Below are 25,812 nucleotides of genomic sequence, written 5' to 3' on the forward strand. Positions count from 1 at the left end.
CTATCAAGCTGATATGGTTTGGCTGTGTCCCCACCCAAATCTCATCTTAAATTCCCATGTGGTGTAAAAAGAACCTGGTGGGAGGTCACTGAATCATGGGGTCAAGTCTTTCCCGTGCTGTTCTTGTGATAGGGAATAAGTCTCACAAGATCTGATGATTTTAAAAAGAGGCGTTCCCCTGCACTAGCTCTCTCTCTCTTTGCCTGCAGCCCTGCAGCTGTCCACGTAAAATGTGACTTGCTCCTCCTTACCTTCCACCATGATCGTGAGGCCTACCCAGCCATGTGGAACTATAAGTCCAATAAACCTCTTTCCTTTGTAAATTGCCCAGTCTTGGGTATGTCTTTATCAGCAGTGTGAAAACGGGCTAATACACAAGGAGTGGGGTGTTACTATAAGGATACCTGGAAATGTAGAAATGGCTTTAGAAATGGGTAATGGGCAAAGGTTCAAAGAGTTTTGAGGCCTCAGAAGATAGAAAGATAAGGAAAAGTTTGGAGTTTCTTAGAAACTACGTAAATGGTTGTGACAAAAATGCTGGTAGAAATATGGACAGTGAAGTCTACGTTGACAAGGTCTCCGATGGAAATGAGGAAGTCATTGGGAATTGGAGCAAAGGTCACCTGTATTATTCTCTAGCAAAGAATTTGGCTGCATTGTGTTCATGTCCTAGTACATGTCCTAGAGATCTGTGCAAACTTAAAGTTAAGAGTGATGTCTTTGGGTATCTGGCAGAAGAAATTTCTAAGCAGCAAACCGTTCAAGAGGTGGCCTGGCTACTTCTAACAACCTACTGAGAGCGGCAGGAGGCAGCCAAATGCCCAAGAAGATAGGGGTGGGTCCGTGGTGAAACCCCACCTTCAAGCAAAAAACAGCTTGAAGGCTGAAAGACCAGACTGCTAGTCCTGGATGAAACCCGCGACCCAGAGTGAGAACTTCTGTTCCTGTTCGCCCGCCCTTTCCTAATTGATTCTTTCTAAATAATGTCTTTTACCCAATCGAATGCTGCCTTTTCCAATAGTACCTACAGCCTGCCCCTCCCCTATGCTGAGGCCATAAAAAGCCCCAGACCCAGCTATGCAAAGAGGAGAGAACTGCCCGACTGTGAGATTGGGGTACTACCTCCTGCATCCCCTCTCCACTGAGAGCTGTTCTGTTGCTCAATAAAATTCGTCTTCACCCTCCTCACCCTTCAATGTCCAGAATATCCTCCTTCTTGGGTTCAGTACAAGAGCTAGGGAACTACCAACTGCGAGTACAAACTATAACAAAGGCAAGCTGGGACACATCAGCGTGGCCCAGTGAGGCCCAGGTGGGGTGTCGCTGGCCAGAGATTCACGGCTTTCAAAGTGTTGGAGAAGAAAATATCGTACATCACTATAGTTAGCTACAGGAGCAAAGACATGACTTAAAGTTGGAGCTTATATTTAGAAGGGAAGTAGAGTGTAAACGTTTGAAAAATTCACAGCCAAGCCATGTGGCAGGAAAGAAAAAACGCATTTTCAGGAGTGGGATACAAGCAGGCTTGTGGAGCAATCACTTGCTAGAGAAATTAGAATGAGTAAAAGGGAGCCAAGTGCTAATATCCAAGACAATGGGGAAAAGGCTTTGAAGGTATTTCAGAGATCTTTCAGGCAGCCTCTATCATCACAGGCCCAGAGGCTTAGGAAAAAATAATGGTTTCCTGTACCAGGCCCATGGCCCTGCTGCCTGCCTTGGGAGGCTGCTCCCTGCATCCTAGCCACTCTGGCTTCAGCCTTGGCTCAAAGGGGTCCAGGTACAGCTCAGGCCACAGCTCTGTAAAGTGCAAGCCATAATTCTTGGCAGTTTTCACATGGTGTTAGGTCTGCAGATGCTCATAATGCAAGAGTGAAGGACGCTTGTCAACTTCTGCCTAAATGTCAGAGAATGTATAGAAAATCCTGGGTGCCCAGGCAGAAGCCTGCTATAGGGTTGGAGCCCCACAGAGAAACTCTACTAGTGCAATGCCAAGGGGAAATGTGGGATTGTAGAACCCACACAAAGTCCCCACCAAGGCACTACCTTATGGAGTTGTGGGAAGTAGGCCACCACCCTCCAGACCCTATAATGGCAGAGGCACTAGCAGCTTGCACTTCTGCCTGGAAAAGCTGCAAGCACTCAACTCAAACCTTTCAGAGCAGCCACATGGGCTGCACCCTGCAAAGCCATAGAGGCGGGGCTGCCCAAGGCCTTGGGAGTCCACCCCTCACACAAGAATGTGGGACATGAAGTGAAAGAAGATTATTTTGGAACTTTAAGATTTAATGATTGCTCTGTTGGGTTTCAGACTTGTGTGGAGAATATTGACCCTTTCTTTGGGCCAATTTATCACTTTTGGAATGGGAATGTTTACCCAATGCCTGCACTACTATTGTATCTTGGGAGTAAATAACTTGTTTTGATTTTATAGGCTGATGGGTGGAAGTGCATGAGTCTCAGATGGAACTTATGACTTTGGATTTCATGCTGGAATGATTTAAGACTTTTGAGAACTATTAGCAGGGGATGATTGTATTTTTCAATGTGAGAAGGATACAAGATATGAGGGGCCAGGGGCAGAATGATAGTGTTTGGAGGTTTGTCCACTTCAAATCTCATGTTGGAATGTAATCCTCAATATTGGAGGTGGGGCCAGGTAGGAGGTGTTCGGGTCATGGGGGCAAATCCCTCATGAATGGCTTGGTGCTATCCTTGCGATAGTAAGTGAGTTCTCCCAAGATATGGTTGTTTAACCATGTAGCACCTTCCCCCTCTCTCTCTCGCTTCCTCTCTTGCCATGTGATGTGTCTAATCCCCCTTCACCTTCCACCATGATTGGAAGCCTTCTGAGACCCTCACTAGAAGCATGGCAGACCACATTTCCTGTACAGCCTGCAGAATGTGAGCCAATTAAACCTCTTTTCTTCCTAAATTACCCAGTTTCAGGTACTCCTTTATAGTAATGCAAACAGACAAATACACATGCTAATATCTTATCAGTCTAAGGAATATGCTTATTTAGTAAGTGAAGTTTTATTCACACAGTTTCTTATTTTTCTTGTTTTTTATTCTCCTATTTGTTTAATTTAAAAAAATTATCTTTTGGCTGAATTTGTTTAATTTGATTTGTATAAGTAAAATGTGTCCATGATCCAACTATATTACATATATTCTTGTTTTACCCATGAATTATGTATGCAATGATACAGTAGACAGATGTGATATTTCTGGAGAAATCAGACCATCACACCACAACCAGGTTTTAAGGTATCCAATCATCCACTGAAAATACCACTTTGAGCAGGGGTATGTATGAGAGATGAAGGAGCAAGACAGAAGAAGAATAGAAGAAGAAAAGAAGAAGGAGGAGGAGGAGCAGAAGAAGAAAAGAAGAAACTTATCACTGAGTGAATTAGAAGAAATTTCTAAACATTTATGTGGGGAAAATGCTACTTGAATGTTCAGATATCTTAGAGACCTTATAATACAGGCAACATAGCCTTAAGCTACTTGCAATTTCACATCTGTCTCTTCACTTGTGTAATGCATAATTTATTATCAAATATACTCTGTAATGAAAATTATTATATAATGTATAAATTATTCACAGAAAGCAAGTTAGGTACTTTAAAAAGTGATGGCTTCTTGCAGGTCACAAAAGAGCAATGTGATATATTAAATCAATAATTTACTAGATGTGGCCTGTGACTCTTTCAGTTTGAAAGAACTGCTGTACCTTACAAAACTGCTAGTATATTTCTAGTAAATTACTTATGCATTTATATAGCCTGATTGAATGTCACAAATCATAAATCCTAGTATAGAATATGTTTGAAAGCTATATCTCTCATGGAGCATTTTTTAAGAGAAGCCTTTCCTAACCCTTAAAGTCTGTGATATGAATTTGAATTCAGACAGCTACTATTACCAGTATTGACTTTAAAATTAAAATTACTATTGTTTGTTTCTTTTGTTCAAAAATTTGATCTTAGTAAAAATACCTAACTATCCAGCCATTCCCTTCATGTCTTTTTATGTCTCCCCTATAACAACACATAATTCATTTTGTTTAACTGCCTTAAATGATAAGCCTCCAATAATGCTCCATTACATGTGAATTGACTTTGTTTAAATTTCACACTTCTTTTTAATACTAAAAAAAAAAAAATCCATATCAGTGTGGTAACCAGTGGCTTATAAACCATTTTAATGACTCAATAAGTCATCTTAGGATATAAGCTTCTACATCTGTCATCTCACTGATTGCCTGGATTCATTCATTAGATTTCCCTGGCTAGGAAGCCATCACCTTCATCCCTCAGTGCTCTGTGAGCTGTTTTCTCCATCAGAGAGTGTGATCCTACAGAAAGAGTCATTCTATGACAAAGTCATATGAATAGCTATATGCTTGAATAGATCTTCCATGTTACCACATACAAATTCTACTACTAGTAATAGTTTTGGAGGGCACAGACAGTTAATGTATGATACTATGTGACTCATTTTGTACCCCAATTAAAAAATTGGGATATAATTTACATACATAAAATTCACTGTTTTAAAGTGTACAATTGAATGCTTTTTAGCATATTCATGAGTTTTAAAACTAACACCATTTTCTAATTTTAGAACATTTCCTCCACTCCTGAAATAATTTCAGTACCCATTAGTAGTCACACGCTGTTGTCACTACCCCCAAGTTCCTGGAAACAGCTAACTTTTTAGGAAACTGTATGGGAAGATAATTTCTTAAAAGATCTGAATTATTGGCAGTTTTTGAAACTAAAATACCTTTTTATCACATAGTTGATGTCTTACTGCTTTTTAATGATGAAAACCTTTTACTATTTAAAGAGATTACTTAAAGCAACTAATATATTAGTTTAAAATGACTTTAAAGGGAAAAACACTCTTTAATAATTTGTTAACTTCTACCAAATTGCCTCAAAAATGTTGCTTTCTTGGGAATGTTTTCTCTAATTTCCAGACTTTTTCAGAAACCACCATTATATAGTACTTCACCAATTACTTTTAGGACAGTAAATGCAGTTTGTAATTCTGTATTTATTTTGTATGGCTATTTGATTAATGTCTATATCTATCTCTAGTCTATAAGATCTGTCAAATCAAAGTTTCCATGTCTTTTCTGCATACTATTTGTATCTCTGGGGCCTAGCATAGTACCTGTTTTTATAATAGGTTTCCAATAAATATATGCTGTATTAGGAAAAATGACAAAATGTAAATTATTAATATCTTGCTATTGACTAAATACATGGAGTATAAAACTCATAGATTTAAAAAATCCTTCCGTTTAGGATAGCATGGTAGAGTACAACATAAAACTTAGCACATTGGAATCAGGTTTAGGTTTAGGCTGGGCGCGGTGGCTCACGCCCACAATCCTAGAGCTCTGGGAGGCAGAGTCCAGTGGATCACTTGAGGTCAGGAGTTCGAGACCAGACTGGCCAACATGGCCGAACTCCATCTCTACTAAAAATACAAAAAAATTAGTCAGGCATGGTGGCAGATGCCTATAATCCTAGCTACTCAGGAGGCTGAGGCAAGAGAATTGCTTGAACCCAGGAGGCAGAGGTTGCAGTGAGCCGAGCTTGCGCCACTGCGCTCCAACCTAGGCAACAGAGTGAGACTCCACCTCGAAAAAAAAAAGAAAAATAAGAGAAAGGTTTAGGTTTAAATTCCAGCTTCAGTCTTTACTGACTGAGTAGCCTTAGGACAGAGGGAAATACAAACTTGAACTGGAACAGGAAGTGTCTGTTAGATCTGGTATGTAGTGTGGGTTTAGGAAAACGAATTAGGGAACTGCCCTGATCTACTCCAGAATCTTCTGCTGGCAATACAATGAGGCTTTTGTAAGGCCTTAGGAAAATGAACTAACTTCATCAATCTCAGGAGGATACAAAGCTTAGAGGTAATAGCAGAAGAAACTTTCTTAGTAGTTTGCCAAACTGCTCCCTTGACAGAGGTAGGAATGCCTTTAAGTGATCCTACTTTGAGCACTGTCACTCTCTAGGAGAAGTTCATGGCTTGTATTTTCTTCTCTTAATTTTTCTCTAAGGATCAAGAGCAGAGTACTCCATCCCAAAGAAGAGGAAGCCATAACGTCAATTCAGCTGTTTCTCAATGGTTGAGGTCACTGCCTGGCTGTTGAAGGTCAAGGTGGATGTGGTCCTCTATTTTTCTTTAACTCTTTATCTTCTAGAAGCCTGGGGTGAAATAAGACTACTAGTAGCATTGGCTGTTATTCCACCTCAGACTTCTAAAGAAGAGAACGTGACCCATCTTCTCCTTTCCGTTATATTCAGGAGCTCCTTTCCTTCTTCCAGAAATTTAGATGAAGAAGAAAAATGTCTATATTTTCTCTAGACTTTAACCGAATTTTTTTCTAACTGAATTTTAGCATTTCTCTTAATTACAAATGTAGGCAACAAAGCACATGAATAGTAAAAGTTAACTGGGACTTTGTCACCAGTAGAAATTATAGATTTTTTATACTGCATTATAATCATTTCAGATACCTCAAAATGGTGTATAAGGTAATGTTACTATTACCTTAATGCCATTTGAATCTTGCCATGACTACTAACAGTTACTGTTATATACTTTATTTTCTTCACTTGTAAGAAGATAATTACTAAGTTGATTCAACACACACACACACACACACACACACACACACGGTCCAGTAAAACTGACAATACACCAGGAAGGTACATTTGAGGTCTCACCTAAATGTAGACTACATGGTAGTTGAGAATGGGGCACATCTTCGTACAATGAGAATCCATATGACTGTCCATCTGGAGATATGGTTTAAATATGAACCCCAAGTCAATGGTAACAATAAAATGCAGGTTGAGCATCCCTAATTCAAAACGCAAAATCCAAAATGCTCCAAAATCTGAAATTTTTGAGCACCAACATGATATTCAAAGTTCATGTTCAAAGGAAATGCTCATTGGAGCATTTTGGATTTGGGATTTTCAGATTAGGGGTGTTCAACTGGTAAGTATAAATGCAAATATTCCAATATCCGAAAAAAATCTGAAATCGGAAAAACTCCAGTCCAAGCATTGTGGATTAGGGATTCTCAACCTGTATACTCTGAATTATAGGCATTGATTTGCAAATTACTTCTTACATTGGCTACTCCACATAGTATGCTCCAAAATCCATAGCAGCAGGGATTTGTTTATAACAATGTTAATGATTCTCTAGACTAGCATCCAGGAGGCCAACTGGAGACAGAGTGTATGTAAGACTGTCAGAAAAATAGCAAGTGCTCACTAACATTAGCATCTCTTCTGGTTTCCATTTAAATAATAATTTTCCCCTATCGTATGAAAACAAAATATGCTTTGGTTTTATCCCAATGCAATGCAAAATACATTAAAATACATTACGCTTCTCTATTGAAAACCTTTCCAACACATAATCTGTGTGTTTTATCCGTGAACAAAATTCCTGTGTGCTGCTGATGAAAAGCAGATATTTGATGATACACAGACATAATTTACCACTAAGCATTTGTTTTATGAATCTTTTGTCTGCATGCTTTAATTATATTACATATTTAAATGATTTCAAATGCCAATGGCTCAGTATATTAGATTAGATAATCTCTATATGCATTGATAATGGAATGAGACTCTAGACTTATTTCACACCCACCAAAAATTTTGTAAACCTCAAGGACATTTGACATAAGGATCTTAGCACAAGACAAGTCATGCCATTTAAACAAAATATCTGAAATAAAAGTGTAGTTATTTATTTCTGAATTATATATACCCAAACAATATGATTTCATTAAAAGTAAGGCATTTGAGGTTACCAATTAGAGATGACTTTAAAGTTGGAAAGCTGTAATTATAAAATTGACTTCTTATTTTTTGGTTTGTTTCAAAGCTTTCTCTTTAATTAACAGGGTAAGAGGGCTCTTCTTTTAAAAGCTTGTATCATTCCACATATACTTGGAAGTTGAACAGAGAATGGTGCCGGAAGACTGCTGGATGTCTAATCTTAACATATTTGTGTTTAGGCACTTTTGACAGACCTTAGAGGTCATCAGTGATTGAGTTACTTAAATCTTTTTTTTTTTTTTTTGCATAATCCATATCTTATATCAGCATATGTGAAACAAAGGTATTGAAAAGAACAGAGCTAGCTCTGGCTAAGTATATCTATATAGGCCTTTGTATACTGTCCAGAGTTGTATTTCAGATGAAATACAAAAAATGCATTTAAGATGAAAAATTCTATCAGGTTTTTTTTTTGTAGGAATTTACATTCTCTTAATTCTCATACTTAGCCTGGAGGAAGATTTCAATCTCACCACTTATTCTTAGTGCCATACATCATTTGTAAAACATTAAACCAATTAAAATATTCCAGGCACTCTTTGGTTCTGGAGATATAAAAAGGTCAATACAAAGTCCTTTGCAGAATTAACCAGTCTACCTATAGGGCAGTGATTAAGATCATGGCTTCATAAGAAGACTGCTAAGCATGTGTGACTTTGAACTAGTGGATGAACCTCTCTGTGTGTCTTGGTTTCCTCATCTATAAAATGAGAATATTAATAGTCTCTACTTCATGGCATTATGGTGAAACACAAAATAATATGTAATATTATTATTACCAGCTTGATACAGGTAAGCTGTCATCTGTCAACAATCCTACTCCTTATGCTCTTGTTCTACTGAATTACTTGAAATTCCACCAGCATTTCCTATTTGCTCTTTACTTCTACATGTTTACATATGCTGAACCCTAGTTGTGAAACACATAATCTCTTTATTTCCTGTGGCTCACCTAGTTTCTTCTTACTTATACTTTTAAAATTCTGTTTACATATCACTTTCATAAGGAAGCCTCCCTGATCTCTCTTCACAGCAAGATCAGATGTATATCCATGCTGTGCTCACAGTACTGTTTTTATTTCTAGCAATGGACTTTACCTGTCTGTATCTCATCAGATTATAAACTCTCTAAGGGCAAGGACAAGGTTGAATTCATGTTGTTATCGCCAATTTTAAATGCAGGACCAGGCATAATGGTACTTTTAACACCTGACTAAAAGGAATCAACAAATGATATAATCTTTTCTTTGGAATAATTGGTGAGCTAGTAGTTCATTAACAGTCTAAATATGTTTATTCTTAGGGTCATATATTATAACTGCCTATTAATTGGATGCTCACTGTATGTTGTAACAATGGAAAAGATTAAGAATATTTCATTTGTACGGTGGTCAGTACTCTCTAGTTTAATGATTTACATTTGAAAGTTATGAGGTCCTGAAAGTACTTTGGGCTTTACATACATCAAATAAATCTTTATTCAGGATATAGAGTTGCAATTTTAGAATAGATATTGATTCTGTCCTGGGAGCTCTGAGGAGCATGGGGAGGGTAAATAGGAATTTTCTTCTAGTAAGAAGACAAGAGATTAGATGCCTGAAGAAAACAAGAGAGCTAGCCAGCCAGAGAGCTGGGGTAAAAATAATCCAGGCTGAAAGAACAGCATGTGCAAAAGATGTGGGGCAGAAGTCTGATCAGTGCTTTGAGGAAATATCAAGGAGCCTGGTGTCACTCAAAGAATGTAGCAGAGGGAGGAAACAATAAAGAGGTCAGGGTGTGTATGAGCAGATGAAGTAGAACTTTGGATTATAAGATCTTTGGCATTTATTCTGATTTGGGAAGCCATTGGTGGATTTTGAGTAAATATGATATAATCTGAATTATGCTCTAAAGATCACTGTATTGTGTTTGGAAGATACTATATGGAGAACAAAGGAAGGAGAAAAACTAGTTAGGAAAGAGGAAAAGAGGTAAGAGACGGCAGATGCTCTGGATAAGGTTAGACCTGCGCCATTAGATAAAATAAGTCAAGGCAACATGATTAGGTCAGATAAATCAAGCAAATAATATCAAGGGGAAAATCTGGAATCTGTCACTATTTTTGTTTTATTACCTTTACCTAATATTGAGTGAGATTATGGATAAGAATGATATATGACTTCTACTTTAATTCAGTATGATTGTATATAACTAAATTACTACAGAGTTTTAAAAGATACTTTTTAAAGTAAGAAAAATAAACAGGGAAGAAATTATTTTCTAAACAAATTTTTTAATCACAAAAGGAATTGTAGGCACAGATATGCTGTTCTGCTATTATTTAATATATATGACAATATCATCAGATAAACTGCAAAGTTTCTCATCACTGAACAGGACTTACCACAGGATGCAATCATTCTGGATTTACTTCTGACAAATATAATCTCCCAGCGTCCAACTTAAGCTCTTAAAAACATTTTCTTCAGATTTAAAATATACACTTAATCCTAAATCATGATAAAAATCTATCTTCTAAAATAGACAAACTTTATAAATTGATATGGTTCAGTTTGAGTTCACAGATATTTAACAAGAGCCTATTTATATAAATTAAGGTGTTACACGCTAAACACGATATTATAGCCTATGACTGCATGGAGCTTATGCTCTTCTAGGGTGCGACTAAGGCAACATTATAAGAAAAAGCGAAATGTAGTTGTGTTCTAAGAGTCTGCAGAATATGATCATGTTGGTATTTGCTTCTACACTAAAAAAATAAAGAATAAATAAAGAAAAAGTTTTGCTTATTTTCACTGCTAGGAATCACAGTTAACTTCCTACGTATGCACTCAAAAGCAATGCCTACCAGTCAGTCACAGTTTCATCAGAGATTTTAGTCAGGATACCTACTGTGGGATGGGACCTCGGCTGAAAAGCAGCAAAGGGCCAGTCACCTAATTCTCAAACATTGATAAAATTAGAAATAGAGGCATACACATATTAATGTATAGCAAAAGCAATCACTAGAATAACCCCAAATAATATAACTCTGAAACATTTAAGAGAGGGATTGTGTCTGTTACATCATCTTTTGTATCAGGGAATAATAAGATATTATTATCTAGAATTGGTAAATAAAGAAACAGATCTTCCTATGTTATATGGAGTTTTGGGAGGGGCCATCATAGCAATCAGAACTAGAAATTAGAATCTTCAGCTTCTGACCAATAAGAGGATAGAGAGGGATAAGGCAGATGACCATTGCTTTAAATATGAGCTACTTTTTAATTATTTTCTTAGTTATCATATGCATGTCTCAGACAAAAATAAAAAAATTATCTTAAAAAAATAAAAAAATAATTTGTTTTTACGAACAATGAACCCTCTGGCTTATTACACATACTTTAAATACTAAATTTGACTTTTAAGTATTAAGTTAGGCCAGGTGTGGTGGCTCATGCCTGTAATCCCAGCATTGTGGGAGGCCAAGGCGGGAGGATCACTTGAGGCCAGTAGTTCGAGACCAGCCTGGGTAACATAGTGAGACACTGTCTCTGCAAAAAAATAAAAATAAAAAATTAGCTGGGTGTAGTGGCACATGCCTGTAGTCCCAGATACCTGAGAGGCTGAGGTGAGAGAACTGCTTGAACCTGGGAAGTACAGACTGCAGTAAGCCACAATTGCACCACTACACTCCAGCATGGGTGACAGAGTGAGACCCTGTCTGAAAAAATAAAAAAGATATTAAGTTATTACATCTGAAAGTCAGCCAGTCCTGTGTATAAGTGCTGAAGAAAAATAATTTGATATGTGACATTGATTAAGAAACAAAAATATATCAAATTCTCCTTATTGTGTGACAGTGACAGCCACAGACCAATGTTTAAAATAAGTTATTTAATATGATTTTCTCAACAACCTTGCAAATTACACAATATCTTATGATTAGATATACTAAATAAATTGAAAAGTCACGCAGAAACTCAGACTTTTTTTAAAAAGTCATTGTTTAGTATTAAAGATATCTAGCTCTAAAACAGGATTTTTTCCCCAACTATACGAGAAATTATTGGTTGCAATCATAAACTTATCTTGAACTTTTTTTCTATTAGCTTAAAGAATTCATTGAATAAATTTTATTTGATTTCCATAATATCATGTCCATTTTGATTAAAAGTCTAATGATACTTAACTGATGGTAAAAATTATCTCTTAGGGAAATTTTTAAATACTCAACACCTGTTTTTCAGGAGTGAATGAATGTGTGTATTCACATCATAATATAGATAAATTATTTTTAATTAATATTAAAATGACAGAAGTATACTAGTTAACCAAAACATAACACCTGATGCAAGATGTGATGCATGTTTATCAGCACTTTGCTTCTCTTGGAACACTGCGTTGGAAATCACAACTCCCATATATTTATATTCCAACTTTTGTCAGAAACTTTACTAGATTCTCTATATGTGTTGTGTTTACTAATTGAATCTTCACAATAACTTACTGAATTAATAACTATTAATATAGTTTTAGAGATTTAAAAGTCAAGACTCAGCTTGCCTTAGGTCACAGGTGTCAGAAGACATCTATTTGAATTCAGGTCTGCTGTATGCTCTAAACTGTCTGTAGATATGAACTATTCAACCAACATTAAGTATACTTAATTGGGCCATAATTGATCCTATAAAATGGTTTTGGCTCAAAAGGATTTTTAAAAAAATATTATGGCACATTTCATGTTGAAACTGATATGTCTATGACCTATTGGAAAGGAATATGATTATATTAGGTGGGCATATTCTTAGTGAAAGCATGCTTTAGTCTAGTGTTCCTGACTTTTTCACCTGTCATTGAAAGCATCTACTTAATCATTTATCCCTGTGATTAACATCTATCTTAATAATCTATAGTTTTTTGTGTCCTTTGATATTTCTGCATCATGACTTTTAGTTATTTTGAATCTGGCTCCTGGAAATTTTTCAGAAATTTTCTATAGTTTCCAAATGATCATTGACAGTAAAATTTGAAAAGTTATTTTCTATGTTTAATATTTTTTTCTAGCTAAATTAGATTTTTCTAATTCTAAATTACATAATACTAATTTATATGGTTCTAAATTCTAATATGATACAGTGACCCTTTCTCTTAAATTTCCTATAAACTTCCATGCCATCAATCACTTTTTCTCTCTTTGGAACAATTAATCCCAGAGTAGTTATTACTCTATTTATTCCTTTTGCCTTCTGATAGATGAACCATAAATGCAAGTCAAAAATTAACCAGCTGTTCTGGTAATGATGGACCAATCAGAAGATGTCTACCATTTCTTTGTTTCTTATAACAATATTTTGAAGTAAAAAATGTTAATTATCTCTATTTCATAGATGAGACAAAATAAACCCAGAGAGGGGTAAGTCAGAAATTGGGCACATGTAATTCTTATAAGTGAATACATTCTACAACTAGGAAAAATTACCATGTGTATTGGATATCAAAAATTGTCATTTATTTTCACTGAAATTAATAGTAAAAAATGCAATTTATATCATAGCCCAATTCAAACAAACACTTGAATGCATGCAGGTAAATATATACACAGAGGTATATTTATTGTATTTTATTTATTTCTTTATATATAACAGAGAAAAGTTCCAAAAGTAATATGTATTCTCGGCCGGGTGCAGTGGCTCACTCCTGTAATCCCAGCACTTTAGAAAGTGGAGGTGGACGGATTTCTTGAGGCCAGGAGTTTGAGACCAGCCTGAGCAACATTGTGAAAACTCTACTAAAAATACAAAAATTATCTGGGTGTGGTGGTGTGCACCTGTAATCCCAGTCATTAGGGAGTCTGGGGCAGGAGAATCACTTGACTGCAGGAGGTGGAGTTGCAGTGAGCCCAGATCACGCCACTGCACTCCAGCCTGAGCAGCAGAGCCAGACTCCACCTCAAAAACAAAGAAAAAAAGTACTCTCTCTATGTTCCTTAAAGTATACTTTTTTCCTATTATTTTTATTAACTTTTAATTTAATTTTATTTGATTAACTTCTATGTCTATTATAAAAATGCTGGTCACAACCCAATGAATTGATTTTATGATTCACTGTTGGTGACCTATAGTTGGGGAAATCTGTCCTAGATGATATCACTTCTGTGTTAATTTTTGTACAATGCACTAGGATCATTCAATGGATTAGGGAGTCTCTAGTAACCCTAAGCAATGATATCACTGTTTCTCTGTTTTTCCTTTCTTACTGTATCTCCATTCTTATATAGAGAGAGTTATATACAAGTATATGATTTTTAAATATGCAGTATTATATCTCCTTCTAGACAACCTAATTCCTAGAAGAAATACATATTCTTCTTTATCCTTATTACAGATAAAGATTTATCACCAGTTCTTAATAATATTTAAATTATTAAATTTATCTACTTGTGTTGAAATGTTAGTTTCAGTGTGTTTGTTCCTCATGTACTCAGCCAATATTTTCTGAGCACCTAACATTTTCAGGTGCAAGTCCTGAAGGCACAAAAATTAGCATAACAGGCAGTAACCCAGTTCTCAGAAAGTTTGCCTATTATAGTACACATATTGCTTTAGAGACACCTGGGAATATAAGCACTTTTCCAAAACCAGGTCTTTATTGAATTCAACTTTAAAATGTTTGATAAAATCTCTGCATTGCCAGTACGACACTTGTAGATTGTATGTGGAATAGTTGATGTTCTGAAACACAGAAATGTCTTTAAATATTTTTTGATTTTTTCTAATCATGAAAATTCAGCCAAAAAATATGTTTCTTACCATGACAACTTGGCAAGGCTCTATTCCATCCAGGTCTTCCATCATCTCCCATGATACAGGTGAGTGTTGAATAACCTTGAAGAACATAACCAGCATCACAGTAATAGGTGACTGTTGACCCTAATTTATAATCCATTCCAAGTCTGGTGCCATTCATTATATTGCCTGGATCAAAGCAGGACTCTCGGAGTTTTGCTGTAAAACAGTGTTAGTATAACATTAATTGCTTTAAAATACAGTTGGCACTCTGTAATACATGGGTTCTGCATCTGTGGATTCAGCCAACTGCAGATTGAAAATATTTGGAAAAAACTATCTGTACTGAATATATACAGACTTTTTTTGTCATTACTCCCTAAATAACACAGTATAACAACCGTTTACCTAGCATTTACATCATATCCTGTATTATTAGTAATCTAGAAATGATTTAATGTATGTGGGAGGATGTATATAAGTTATATATTCACATCTATGAATGTTAGTATCAGAAGTTTTGGAACCAGTTACCCAGGGATACCAAGGGACAGCTGACTGTTTTTTATGGACCTTTAAGACATGTTCATTTCTTTTTCTAACCCAGAAGGAAAAGCAGCAGCATCATTTCTGTCTTTTTGGGGGGGCTCAAAGTACAAAGGAGCCCTTATGCATATCTGACAAATTGCTAATGCATATTTATTAGTAAGATAATAAATAAATTCTAAAGATCTTCATAGATCTTCTCATTAAATTTAGTATCTAATGCATATAGTCAAACATAGGGTTTTAGAATTTATTATAAATATTATGTGCTAATAATCCATGTGTAGGTACTATAAATGAATTACTTTGGAAAAAAAGAAGGAGCCCTTATAAAACGTCTTTATTTAAAAGATCTCCCCACAAGTAATGCCATGTTACTGAACCTAGAAGCGGTTTTTCTTCCTATGTTGAGCTCAGTTCATTTCACCACCTACAGCAAAATAAAAGGCCCTATTTGTCTGCCCTGCAACCATTTTTCTTACCCTATTTTCTCCAGTCATTCTCCACATTTTTATCATAGGTCTCCCACTGTAAAATAGCAAAACCCAAACCAGTATTTTTTGACAGATTTTCTATCCCTATGCAAAACACTTTCAAAACTAGAGGTAACAGACAGATTAAAAAATAAAATCCTTTCAGAGCAGAGGAATTGTTTTCATTGTACCCAGATATTGAACAAAGAGACTGACAGAATAATTTGAAAATATGTAGAGAAATGGAAAGATTAGCTCATTCATTTTATGGCAAAGGTACTAGAACACTTTGTTGTTAACAGATCTGGATGAGGCCTTGAGATTATTTCCATTTTGTAATTATTGATTACTTAAGAAATAATAAAGAAATGTACAACGTAAAGGCCATTACGATAAATCAGGATAACAAATGTAGTGATTTTCCACATCAGAATTTGTTTTGTGCTAATAAGAAATCAGACAGTGGGTATATCTCTGAATATGAGTCATGGAATCTTTGAAATGTAAGTCAACGATATCTTGGTGTTTGGCTACTACAAACATATTTTTATATCAAAATATAATTAACTATACCAGTAAAAATATGTTTCTTTCATTCATAAAAGTTTGCAAGGGGTTTAATGTACTTTAGCATTTTTAAGAAATAATGAGAAATCTTTGCTTTAAGAAGAACACTATATATAATTTCTCCCAATTCAACTAAAGAGGAAATGGTAGAACCACACATTTAAATAATTTTAATAGAATAACAGATAAATGATGAAGGTTGCCTCCCTTCTTTCCTTCCTTCCTTCCTCTCTCTCTCACTTTCTTTCTTTCTTTTTCTCTCTCCTTTCTTTCTTCCTTTCTTTCTTTCGTTCTTTCTTTCTACAAATACTTAAGGGTTCACGACCCTACTATTTTCTTTCTCTTTTCTTTTCTTTTCTTTCTTTCTCTCTTTCTTTGTTTTCTTTTGTTTCTTTCTCTCCTTTCTTTCTTTCTTTCCTTCTTTCTTTCTTTCTTTCCTTCTTTCTTTCTTTCTTTCTTTCCTTCCTTCCTTCCTTCCCTCCCTCCCTCCCCTCTTTCTTTCTTTCTTTCTTTCTCTCTACAAGTACTTAAAGGCTCACTACGCTGCTAACTCTGGAAATGTAGCAGTGGACAATCAGAAAATGTTCTGGCACTCACGGAAATTACAGTCTCTTAAAGAAAGCAATTATATTAAACAAAGACTTGCGATTTTGGCATGCTGTATAAAGAGAAGCATTCAGGAACCTCACTAAAAAGTGGTATCTAAAGTGAGCATTGAGAGAATAAGGAACAGATTAGGTAAAAAGGCAATGGGAAACCTGTTGAGGAGGAGGACATGTGCAAATAGATAAATGTGATTCCTGGGTTTCAAACCAGAGCTAAATGACTTGATCTTCTCCCAAGCACACATATACACACACACATGGATACACTTACACAAAATTTGCACTCCATATATTATACTCAAGCTGCTCTGTAAAAATTTTGTCCCAAACCATGGAATATATTTCTTTCACATAAAATATTCACACAACTCTTTTTACGAAAGAACCAGCAGGGTAACTACTTAATTTGGTCACTAAGAATGGGCATTTAGTGATGCAAGCGTTGATTTGTTTATTTATAAAAAATAAAACCTTACATTGTACCTTCCCTTAAACAAGCAGGAAAACACAATGTAATTTTTAGACAGAACAGAAACCTGGCATTTATAGCTGGGCTTCGTAAAATTGAACTAAGTCCCTGGAGGGTAGAGGAAGGATTTAAATTTCTGTTTAAAAGGATTAATCTCGTTGACAAGTCTATTCTCCTAATATTCATCTTTTGAAAAGTTTGCTTTCTCCTTCTTTGAAGTTTTCCCCAATGTTTTCAATATAATCTCAGTGAAACTGTAATGCAAGCATCCGGTTTTTTGAGGAAAGGGACACATGTTTGACAAATTTAAAAATAATGCCTCCGCAACAATTTTACATTGCTAGCCTCAATTTGAGAGAATGCCCTTATCTTATTATTATGTTTACATACTGCTTTAAATCCTTGGTGAATAGCTTTCTATGAATAATACTGCCTTTATTTATATCCACATATGCCATAGCAATTACACCTGGAAATTTTGAAAACACCTGGAGAATACTTAAATAAATGTCTAGGCAGTAGCTGGAAAGTGATTTTAGTTTCTGAATAAAAATTATGAGGCAGACAAGTTATTAGCATTATTTTTATGCATAATTATTTTTTTCTGCTTAATAGTGATTTGCCTACTGAACAGATACTAGGTAAAAGAGTATTTTGCCTCCTTACAGTCTCCAAATAAAATATATCAGAAGATATATTTTAGATCTGCTGCATCTAAAATATTTTAGTTTTCTTTTAAAATTATTTCTGCTGAATATAAATAGATGTATATGTATATATGTTTATACTATATATGTTTTATTAGAGCTAGAAGTGAACATACACAATAAAGCTTACGTCTTAATTTTTTTTGTAGCCCAGGCTGGAGTGTAGTGGTGCGATCTCGGCTCACTGCAACCTCCGCCTCGCCGGTTCACACCATTCTCCTGCCTCTGCCTCCCGAGTAGCTGGGACTACAGGAGCCCGCCACCACGCCCGGCCAATTTTTTGTATTTTTAGTAGAGACGGGGTGTCACCAGGTTAGCCAGGATGGTCTCGATCTCCTGACCTCATGATCCACCCGCCTCGGCCTCCCAAAGTGCTGGAAATATAGGCGTGAGCCACCACGTCCAGCCACATCTTAATTTTTAATTAAAGGCAATAACAAATGCTGGTGAGAATGGGGAGAAAAGACAAACCTCATATACAGTTGAGGGGGATGTAAATTAGTACAGCCACTATGGAGAACAGTATCAACAGTATAGAGGTTCCTCAAAAAACTAAATGTAGAACTACCATATGATCCAGCAATCCCACTGCTAGTATATATCCAAAAGAAAGAAATCAGTATATCGAAGAGATATCTGCACTCTCACGTTTATTGCAGTACTATTCAGAATAGTCAAGATTTGGAAGCAACCTAAAGTGTCCACAACAGACAAATGCATAAAAAAAAAAGTGGCACATATATACAATGAAGTACTATTCAGCCATAAAAAAGAATGAAATATTTGCAACAACATGGATGGAACTGGAGGACCTAAGTAAAATAAGTCAGGCACAGAACGACAAATTTTGCATTTTCTTACTTATTTGCAGGAGCTAAAAATTAAAAGCAATTGAACTCATGGAGTTAGAGGGTAGAAGGATGGTTACCAGAGGCTGGGAAGGGTAGTAGAGGTGTTGGGGGAAAGTGGGGATAGTTAATTGGTACAAAAAAATAATTAAAAAGAATGAATAAGATCCAGTATTTGATAGCACAACAGGGAAACTATAGTCAATAATAATTTAATTGTACATTTAAAAATAACTAAAAGAGTATAGTTTGATTGTTTGTAACACAAAGGATAAATGCTTGAGATTATGGAAACCCCGTTTACCCTCATGTCAGTTATTACACATTGTATACCTGTATCAAAATATCTCACATACTCCCTAAATGTATATACCTACTATGTACCCACAAAAATTAAAAATAAAAAAGGAAAACTTTTCGTGTTTTTACTTATTTGTGGGAGATAAAAATTGAAACAATTGAACTTGTAGAGATAGAGAGTAGAATGATGCTTACCAGAGGCTGCGAAGAGTAAGGGGTGGGAAGTGGGGACAGTTAATGGTATGAAAACAAAGTTAGATAGAATGAATAGGGATCTAGTCTTTGATAGCATAACAGGGTGACTACAGTCAACAATAATTTACTGTATATTTAAAAGTAACTAAAAGAGTATAATTGGAATGTTTGTAACATAAATAAATGATAAATGCTTGATGTGATGGATACCCCATTTACCCTGATAATGATTATGACACATTGTGCACCTGTATCAAAATATCTCATGTACTCCATAAATATCTATATATATATATATACCTACTATGAACCTGTAAAAATTAAAAATTTTAAAAAGGAAAAAGACCACTAATAACTTTACTTTTTAAGTGCTATAGAAACCAACATGCTTAAGTCAACATTTGTGATATATGTTACAAAAGACAAAGAAAAATATTTTTACTATCTAGGGCCTCAATTTATATGTCCATTCATTTGGGTGTGCATATTTTTATATTGAAAATAATGAGATGTTTGTTTTACAATGATCATTATAAACATCATTACAAGCATTGTTAGCCCTTAAGAAACTGGACAATTACAGAGGAAACATTTACCAAAATAAGAATAGGAAATAAGGAAGCTGATAAGACAGACCCTGAAGACCCTGAAGTGGGCAATGAGATTTTCCCATAAACAGCGGGGGTTTGAGGACCAGGTAGAAAATTAATGAGATTGGATCTCGAGAACATTATTGTAAAGAAATATCATCTGGAGTATAAACATAAGACCTGGTGGAATTGTGTCTAAATGTGTACTGGTATAATAGGTGAAGACAGTGGGTGGGGAAGAAGGATGTAGTTAATGGGATAATTATGTATTTCTCTCTACCTATACTTATATTTTTCTTTGCCTTTATTCTTGATGTAATAATAACTTATGTAGTCTTGTGTAAATCATTTTAACAATTCGATTTTCAATTTTTTGCTTTGTAAAATGGGGATAGCAATACTTACAATGCTGTTCTGTAATGTTTTTATTGCATTTATACATGCATTATCTCTGTCCTTCCCATACCTACTCATGAGGTCTAATCATTGAATCTAGAGTAGAGTAAGTGCATAGTAAATAACATCTTTTTTTAAAAAATTACATTTGTAGTTCTTTATCTATGACAGCATGAATCTTAAGTTTTTGGAAATGATGAAAACATTGAAATTGATCAAGCTGGGGAAATAGGGAGGGACATATATTCAGCTGAGATAATGGCAAATAGGTTTTATCTCAATTGCTTAACTACTAGGCTTTAGTAAGGGCTACATGGCGTGTTACCTAGAGAAAGCATTATAAGGTCATGACCAATTTCCATGAGAAATAAAGCCATAATCAGTTAGTACCATCTACCATTGGATTGCTAGTGAGATACTCTTGCTGCAACTTTTATCGTAGTGATATTTGGAAATGTTTTATTAATACTAATTTACAGTAGAACCTCACTTTATCTCTACAGATTTGTTAAAAGGTTTCTTTCCTTCTTTCTTTCTTTCTTTCTTTCTTTCTTTCTTTCTTTCTTTCTTTTCTTTCTTTTTTAAACAGGTCATATGTATAAGCCTTTCAGCTTGCAGGTATAAGTAGCTATTTCTAAACCAAGTTCTCATGTATAAAATTTAGAGCAGGAATACAGCTCCAAGGTTTCTCACATTTAAAGAATGTTATTATTCTAATATTCGAATTATGACTTGATTTTAAAACAGAAAACACCTCTTTACGATGCTCAAAAGCAACCAAGTAGCAAACTGAATAATTACTGTGTGTAGGCACTATTCTTGGCACTTAGTGTATAGTGGTGAATGAACATATAAAGGCTTTCCTCTTAAGAAACTTGTATTTTAGAATATGTGTAGGGGGCTACTGGAGTGAGGGGGATGCACATGGTAAGTAAACTTAAAAATAAATAAGCAAGGAAGTATCAGATATTGACATTATTAGGTAGCAAGTGGAAGATTTTGAAATTAGGAATACAGAAAAAGCAAAACAAATATGAAGCAAAAAATAAAAGAAAAAGGCTAATAAGTATAAATATACTAAATCCAAGGTATCAAAAAACCAGAAAAAAATGGAACTTATACGCACCTGAAAGCAGGCTTTCATAATATATAAACAAAGTGGTAAAGATTTTAAGAAAAATGGCAAATTAAGAATAGTAGATTTTACCCAACAATTTCAATAATTGCTAGACCGAGCAGGTCAAAAAATGGTGAGAAGATGAATATTTAACAATATAATTAGGGAGTTTATTGGATGTATATAAAAACTTGCACTCATTAGATGATACAAATTTCTCTCCTAGTACACAAGGAACATAAATATTAACGATATAATAGACCACAAAACAAATCCTATGACAAGCCAAAGAACCAGAATCATACATATCTGATCATGCAAGTAAATTAGAAATTTATAATATAATAAGTTATAGATTTAAATTTTATTTTGATAGTTTGAAATACTTTTAAGTAGCACTTCAGCAAAGAAAAATCATAATGCTATACTTAGAACCAATTTAGAATAAAATTATGATAAATCTGTACATATCAAAATGTTTGCATAGCAGCTTAAGAGGTTCTTAAATGAAAATGTGTAGATCCAAGAGAAAAAATGCGAATTAATAAGCAGTATTGGCCAGGCGTGGTGGCTTACGCCTGTAATCCCAGCTCTTGAGGAGGGCCGGATCATGAGGTCAGGAGTTTGAGACCAGCCTGGTCAACATGGTGAAACCCTATCTCTACTAAAGATACAAAAATTAGCCAGGCGTGGTGGCGCATGCCTGTAATCCCAACTACTCAGGGGGCTGAGGGACGAGAATTGCTTGAATCCGGGATGCAAAGGTTGCGGTGAACCGGGATTGCGCCACTGCACCCCAGTCTGGGCAACACAGCGATACTCTGTCTCCAAAAAATACAAAAGCAGTATTTATCTCAAGAAATGAGAAAAAGGATAAGCAAATCTAGAGAAAATAAAACAGAGGAAATAACATAGATAAAAGCAATACTAATAAAAATATTAAACAGTGTTAACAAAAATATGCAGCAGCAAATAAAGTAAGAAACACTGTGAATATTTTCATGTCAATATGTGTGAAATCATGAATGAAAGGAACTAGTTTTTAGAAAAAGATTTTTTAAAATCTAAGATAAAAAAGCTAATCTAAATATATTTACAACCATTAAAATTCCACCACCTTAAATCACTGGGTCCATAGTTTCAGTTCTAGAAAACATTCAAGAAATAGATGATCCTATCTTATACAAACTATTCTCGATAATAGAAAATTAAGAATGCTCCTAAATTTAGGCAGGTAGTGTAATCTTGATATCAAAACCAGACAAAAAGAGTACAAGGACTAAAAATTATAGCCCAATCAGATGGTACTAAATCAATGATAATGATACAGGAGTTAATAAGAAATCACTTAGGCAGATAGTAAGGTTTTCCTTTTAATGAAAAGGAGCCATCATATCACTTTCTTTTCTAACAAAGAGCAGCCTGCAAAATGGAGCTGCAGACATAGCCAAGCAAGCCAGAAGCTTGCACAGGTGAATGCCCACAGTTGTGCCCATAGGAAAAGGCTACCTGGGACTAGGCATGTCCAAAATGGGGGCTTCATCTGCCCTTCTGTTTGCCAAACCATGAGTACAGTAAGGAGAAGACAATATAGCCCCTGCCAGGCAAAGCCTCCTTTTGCATAAGAAGATTAGGGTGGGGTGACCAGCCTTCCCCGCACACTATGTAAATGTCATACCTGGTCAAACCAGTCTGTGGGCCCTATGTAACTCAGACACCGCTTCCTCAAGCCTGCCTATAAAATCTGACGTAGTCAACAGTGGGCTGGCTTTCCCCTTTTGGATGCCCCTCTCTTACGAAACAGAGAGAGCTGTCCTCCTTTGTCTTTTTTTTTGCCTGTTAAACCTCTGCCTCTAAACTCACTCTTCATGTTTGTCCCTGTCCTTAATCTTCTTGGTGCCAAATGACAAACCCTGGGTATTTACCTCAGACAACATGGATATATTTTTGTAATGTAGAGTAATAATTCAGTGGCAATATACACCATAGTTAAAACTCGGGACCATAGTTAAAACAATTAATAATAATTGAATGAACTCAGGAGGCGGAGGTTGCAGTGAGCTGAGATCACCACTGCACTCCGGCCTGAGCGACAGAGCAAGATTCCATCTCAAGGAAAAAAAAAAAAAAAAAGAAAGAAAATCTCAGTATGCAAAATAGGAAAAAGATGCTCAACTTAATAGTAATAAGGGAAAAGGCAATAAAAATGACAATGAGATATCATTTAATACAATTAGCAACTTCCAAATTTAACAAAAGCACTGGTTTTTAAAAACTGGGATTTCTGAAGCTCTCATCCTCTGATTTTTGAGTTTACATTGGTACAGCCTCTTTAGAGAATAATTCGGCAATACAGAGTTACATTGAAGAGGTTCATACCCTTTGACCCAGTAATCTCACTCTTTGGTATACAGATGTCCTAAAAAGAATCTCACAGATATGTTCATGAGGACATGTAAAAGAATGTTCATTTCATCATCATTCATTTCTGGTAGTAATAAACTAGAACAACCTAAATGTCTATCAGCAGAAAAATTTATATATTAACTTTGGTATAGCCATATGGTGGAGTATCATAAAGGACTTAATAAATTAAAGCTATATGTTTCTAATTTTGATAAATCTCAAAAACAATTTAAGGGGCCAAATCAATTTTCAGAAGGATACATACATAATAAAAATATGAAATTTGTATGAAAATAAGAAATATAAAAATATGTGCAAGCATAAATACATGGAAAAGATAAGTATCAACTTCAGGATTAGGGGAATACTAGCATGAAAAGAGCAGGAATATCTGAAAAATGACCTTGAATGCTCATTATGGTTTGCCTACATGGCCAGCTAGCCAGGTTCCCACAAATGGTAAGGGAATTATCTACCAGGTGGTTAGAGTGGTGTTGTGGTCAAGCTCACTCTCTCTAAAAGAGTTTCGAACCCATATTCCCAAGGTCTAAACTTCCCCCAAGCATCTTCTGATACAGAGCAGGTAGCATTTGCAGAAAACCCCAATAAACAGCCAGCACCCCAAACCTCACTGTCTGTGCCAAATGGCCAGTATATTTTCCTACTAACAAGGCCATTTTCCTGCTTTTTCTTGTGAAATGAGAGACTTACGGAGGGATCAAGCTTTCCACTGGAATGAAAACTATACTGTTAATGTCCAGCAGATACCCTTGCCCTGGCATACAGTTCCAAGTGATGACAGAGATATCAGAGGACTCCAAGCCTCTGTGTCTTACTGACTTGTGAGTTTCTTTTCCCTAAAAACATCTTTCTTACCCATATCATGTGTTGTGAAATTTATCGTGACCTCTTAAGATAGCCCTGAAGAGACTAACCTCCGTTCCTATGGCAAATGCAAAAGGAGTTTCCATTGTGTATGTAATATTTGATTTTTTAAAGTAAGAATAAAGAGATCTGAAGCAAATATAACACCGTGTTAATTTTTGTCAAGTTGGCTGATGGATGCTTTGGAGTTCATTACTCTATATAATTTTCTGTTATTGAAAATATTAAACAAAAGGTGGTAACAAATCAAAGCATGTGTTTTCAGAAATCAGTTGATAACTTGAGGTGAATTATTAGTATGCCATTCATGGACTCAGTAACTGAAAAATAAATTTAAATTTTACATAACCTAAATCTAAATCTGTTCCTATAGACATAAACTATAAAATTTTAGAAAAATATATTTATAAATATCCATAGGCATTCTAACATAATTCATTTAAACACTAGCAGAAGTATTCTAAAACATTATAACTATATTTCTTCTCCTTATTATGAATATTGACATATTTAAATATCTGTAGACATTTTCTTAGAGACAGGGTCTTGCTCTCCCAGGCTGGCCTGCAGTGGCATGATCATATCTCACTGCAGCCTTCATCTCCTGGGCTCAAGTGATCCTCCTGCCTCAGCTTCTTGAGTAGCTGGGACTACAGACGTATGACACCCCTCTTGACTAATTAAAACAAAAAAATGTAGAAATCTGCTCTCACTATGTTTCTTAGGCTGGTCTCAAATTTCTGGGCTCAAGTAATCCTCCTGCCTTGGCCTCCCAAAGTGCTAGGATTACAGGCATGAGTGATGGCACCCAGCTTACATATTTTCTGAAATACAGTTATCGTCTACGTTGTTCCCTTTATCACTGAAAGTGTTCTTCAAATTAAGGTATTTGACTGAAACTTCAGCTTCTACAAAATGAGGCTTTTTTTGTATTTTTTATTTTTTAATGTTGTGTGGCTCCAGCCAACACCTCCAATATACTAATTGTTAATTTGTTTGCCTGATACCTTTCCTTTGGTAGTAATTAGAGAAATGCTAATTTCCTTCTCACTAAT

At 35.4% G+C, this 25,812-nt stretch overlaps 1 protein-coding gene across 8 annotated transcripts in view; it reads right to left on the bottom strand.

Moving 5' to 3' along the window:
- CSMD3 (CUB and Sushi multiple domains 3) overlaps nt 1–25,812 on the bottom strand; it is a 1,209,558-nt gene that overhangs the window by 255,000 nt on the left and 928,746 nt on the right. For all 8 annotated transcript variants that reach the window (XM_054656949.2, XM_016959787.4, XM_016959790.4 and 5 more), the window contains one exon: nt 14,678–14,872. In XM_054656949.2, the coding sequence (XP_054512924.1) occupies nt 14,678–14,872 (195 nt within the window). The remainder of the gene's footprint in view (nt 1–14,677; nt 14,873–25,812) is intronic.

Source organism: Pan troglodytes, chromosome 7 (genome assembly GCF_028858775.2).
Source record: "Pan troglodytes isolate AG18354 chromosome 7, NHGRI_mPanTro3-v2.0_pri, whole genome shotgun sequence".
In the NCBI taxonomy this organism is placed as follows: Eukaryota; Metazoa; Chordata; class Mammalia; order Primates; family Hominidae; genus Pan; species Pan troglodytes.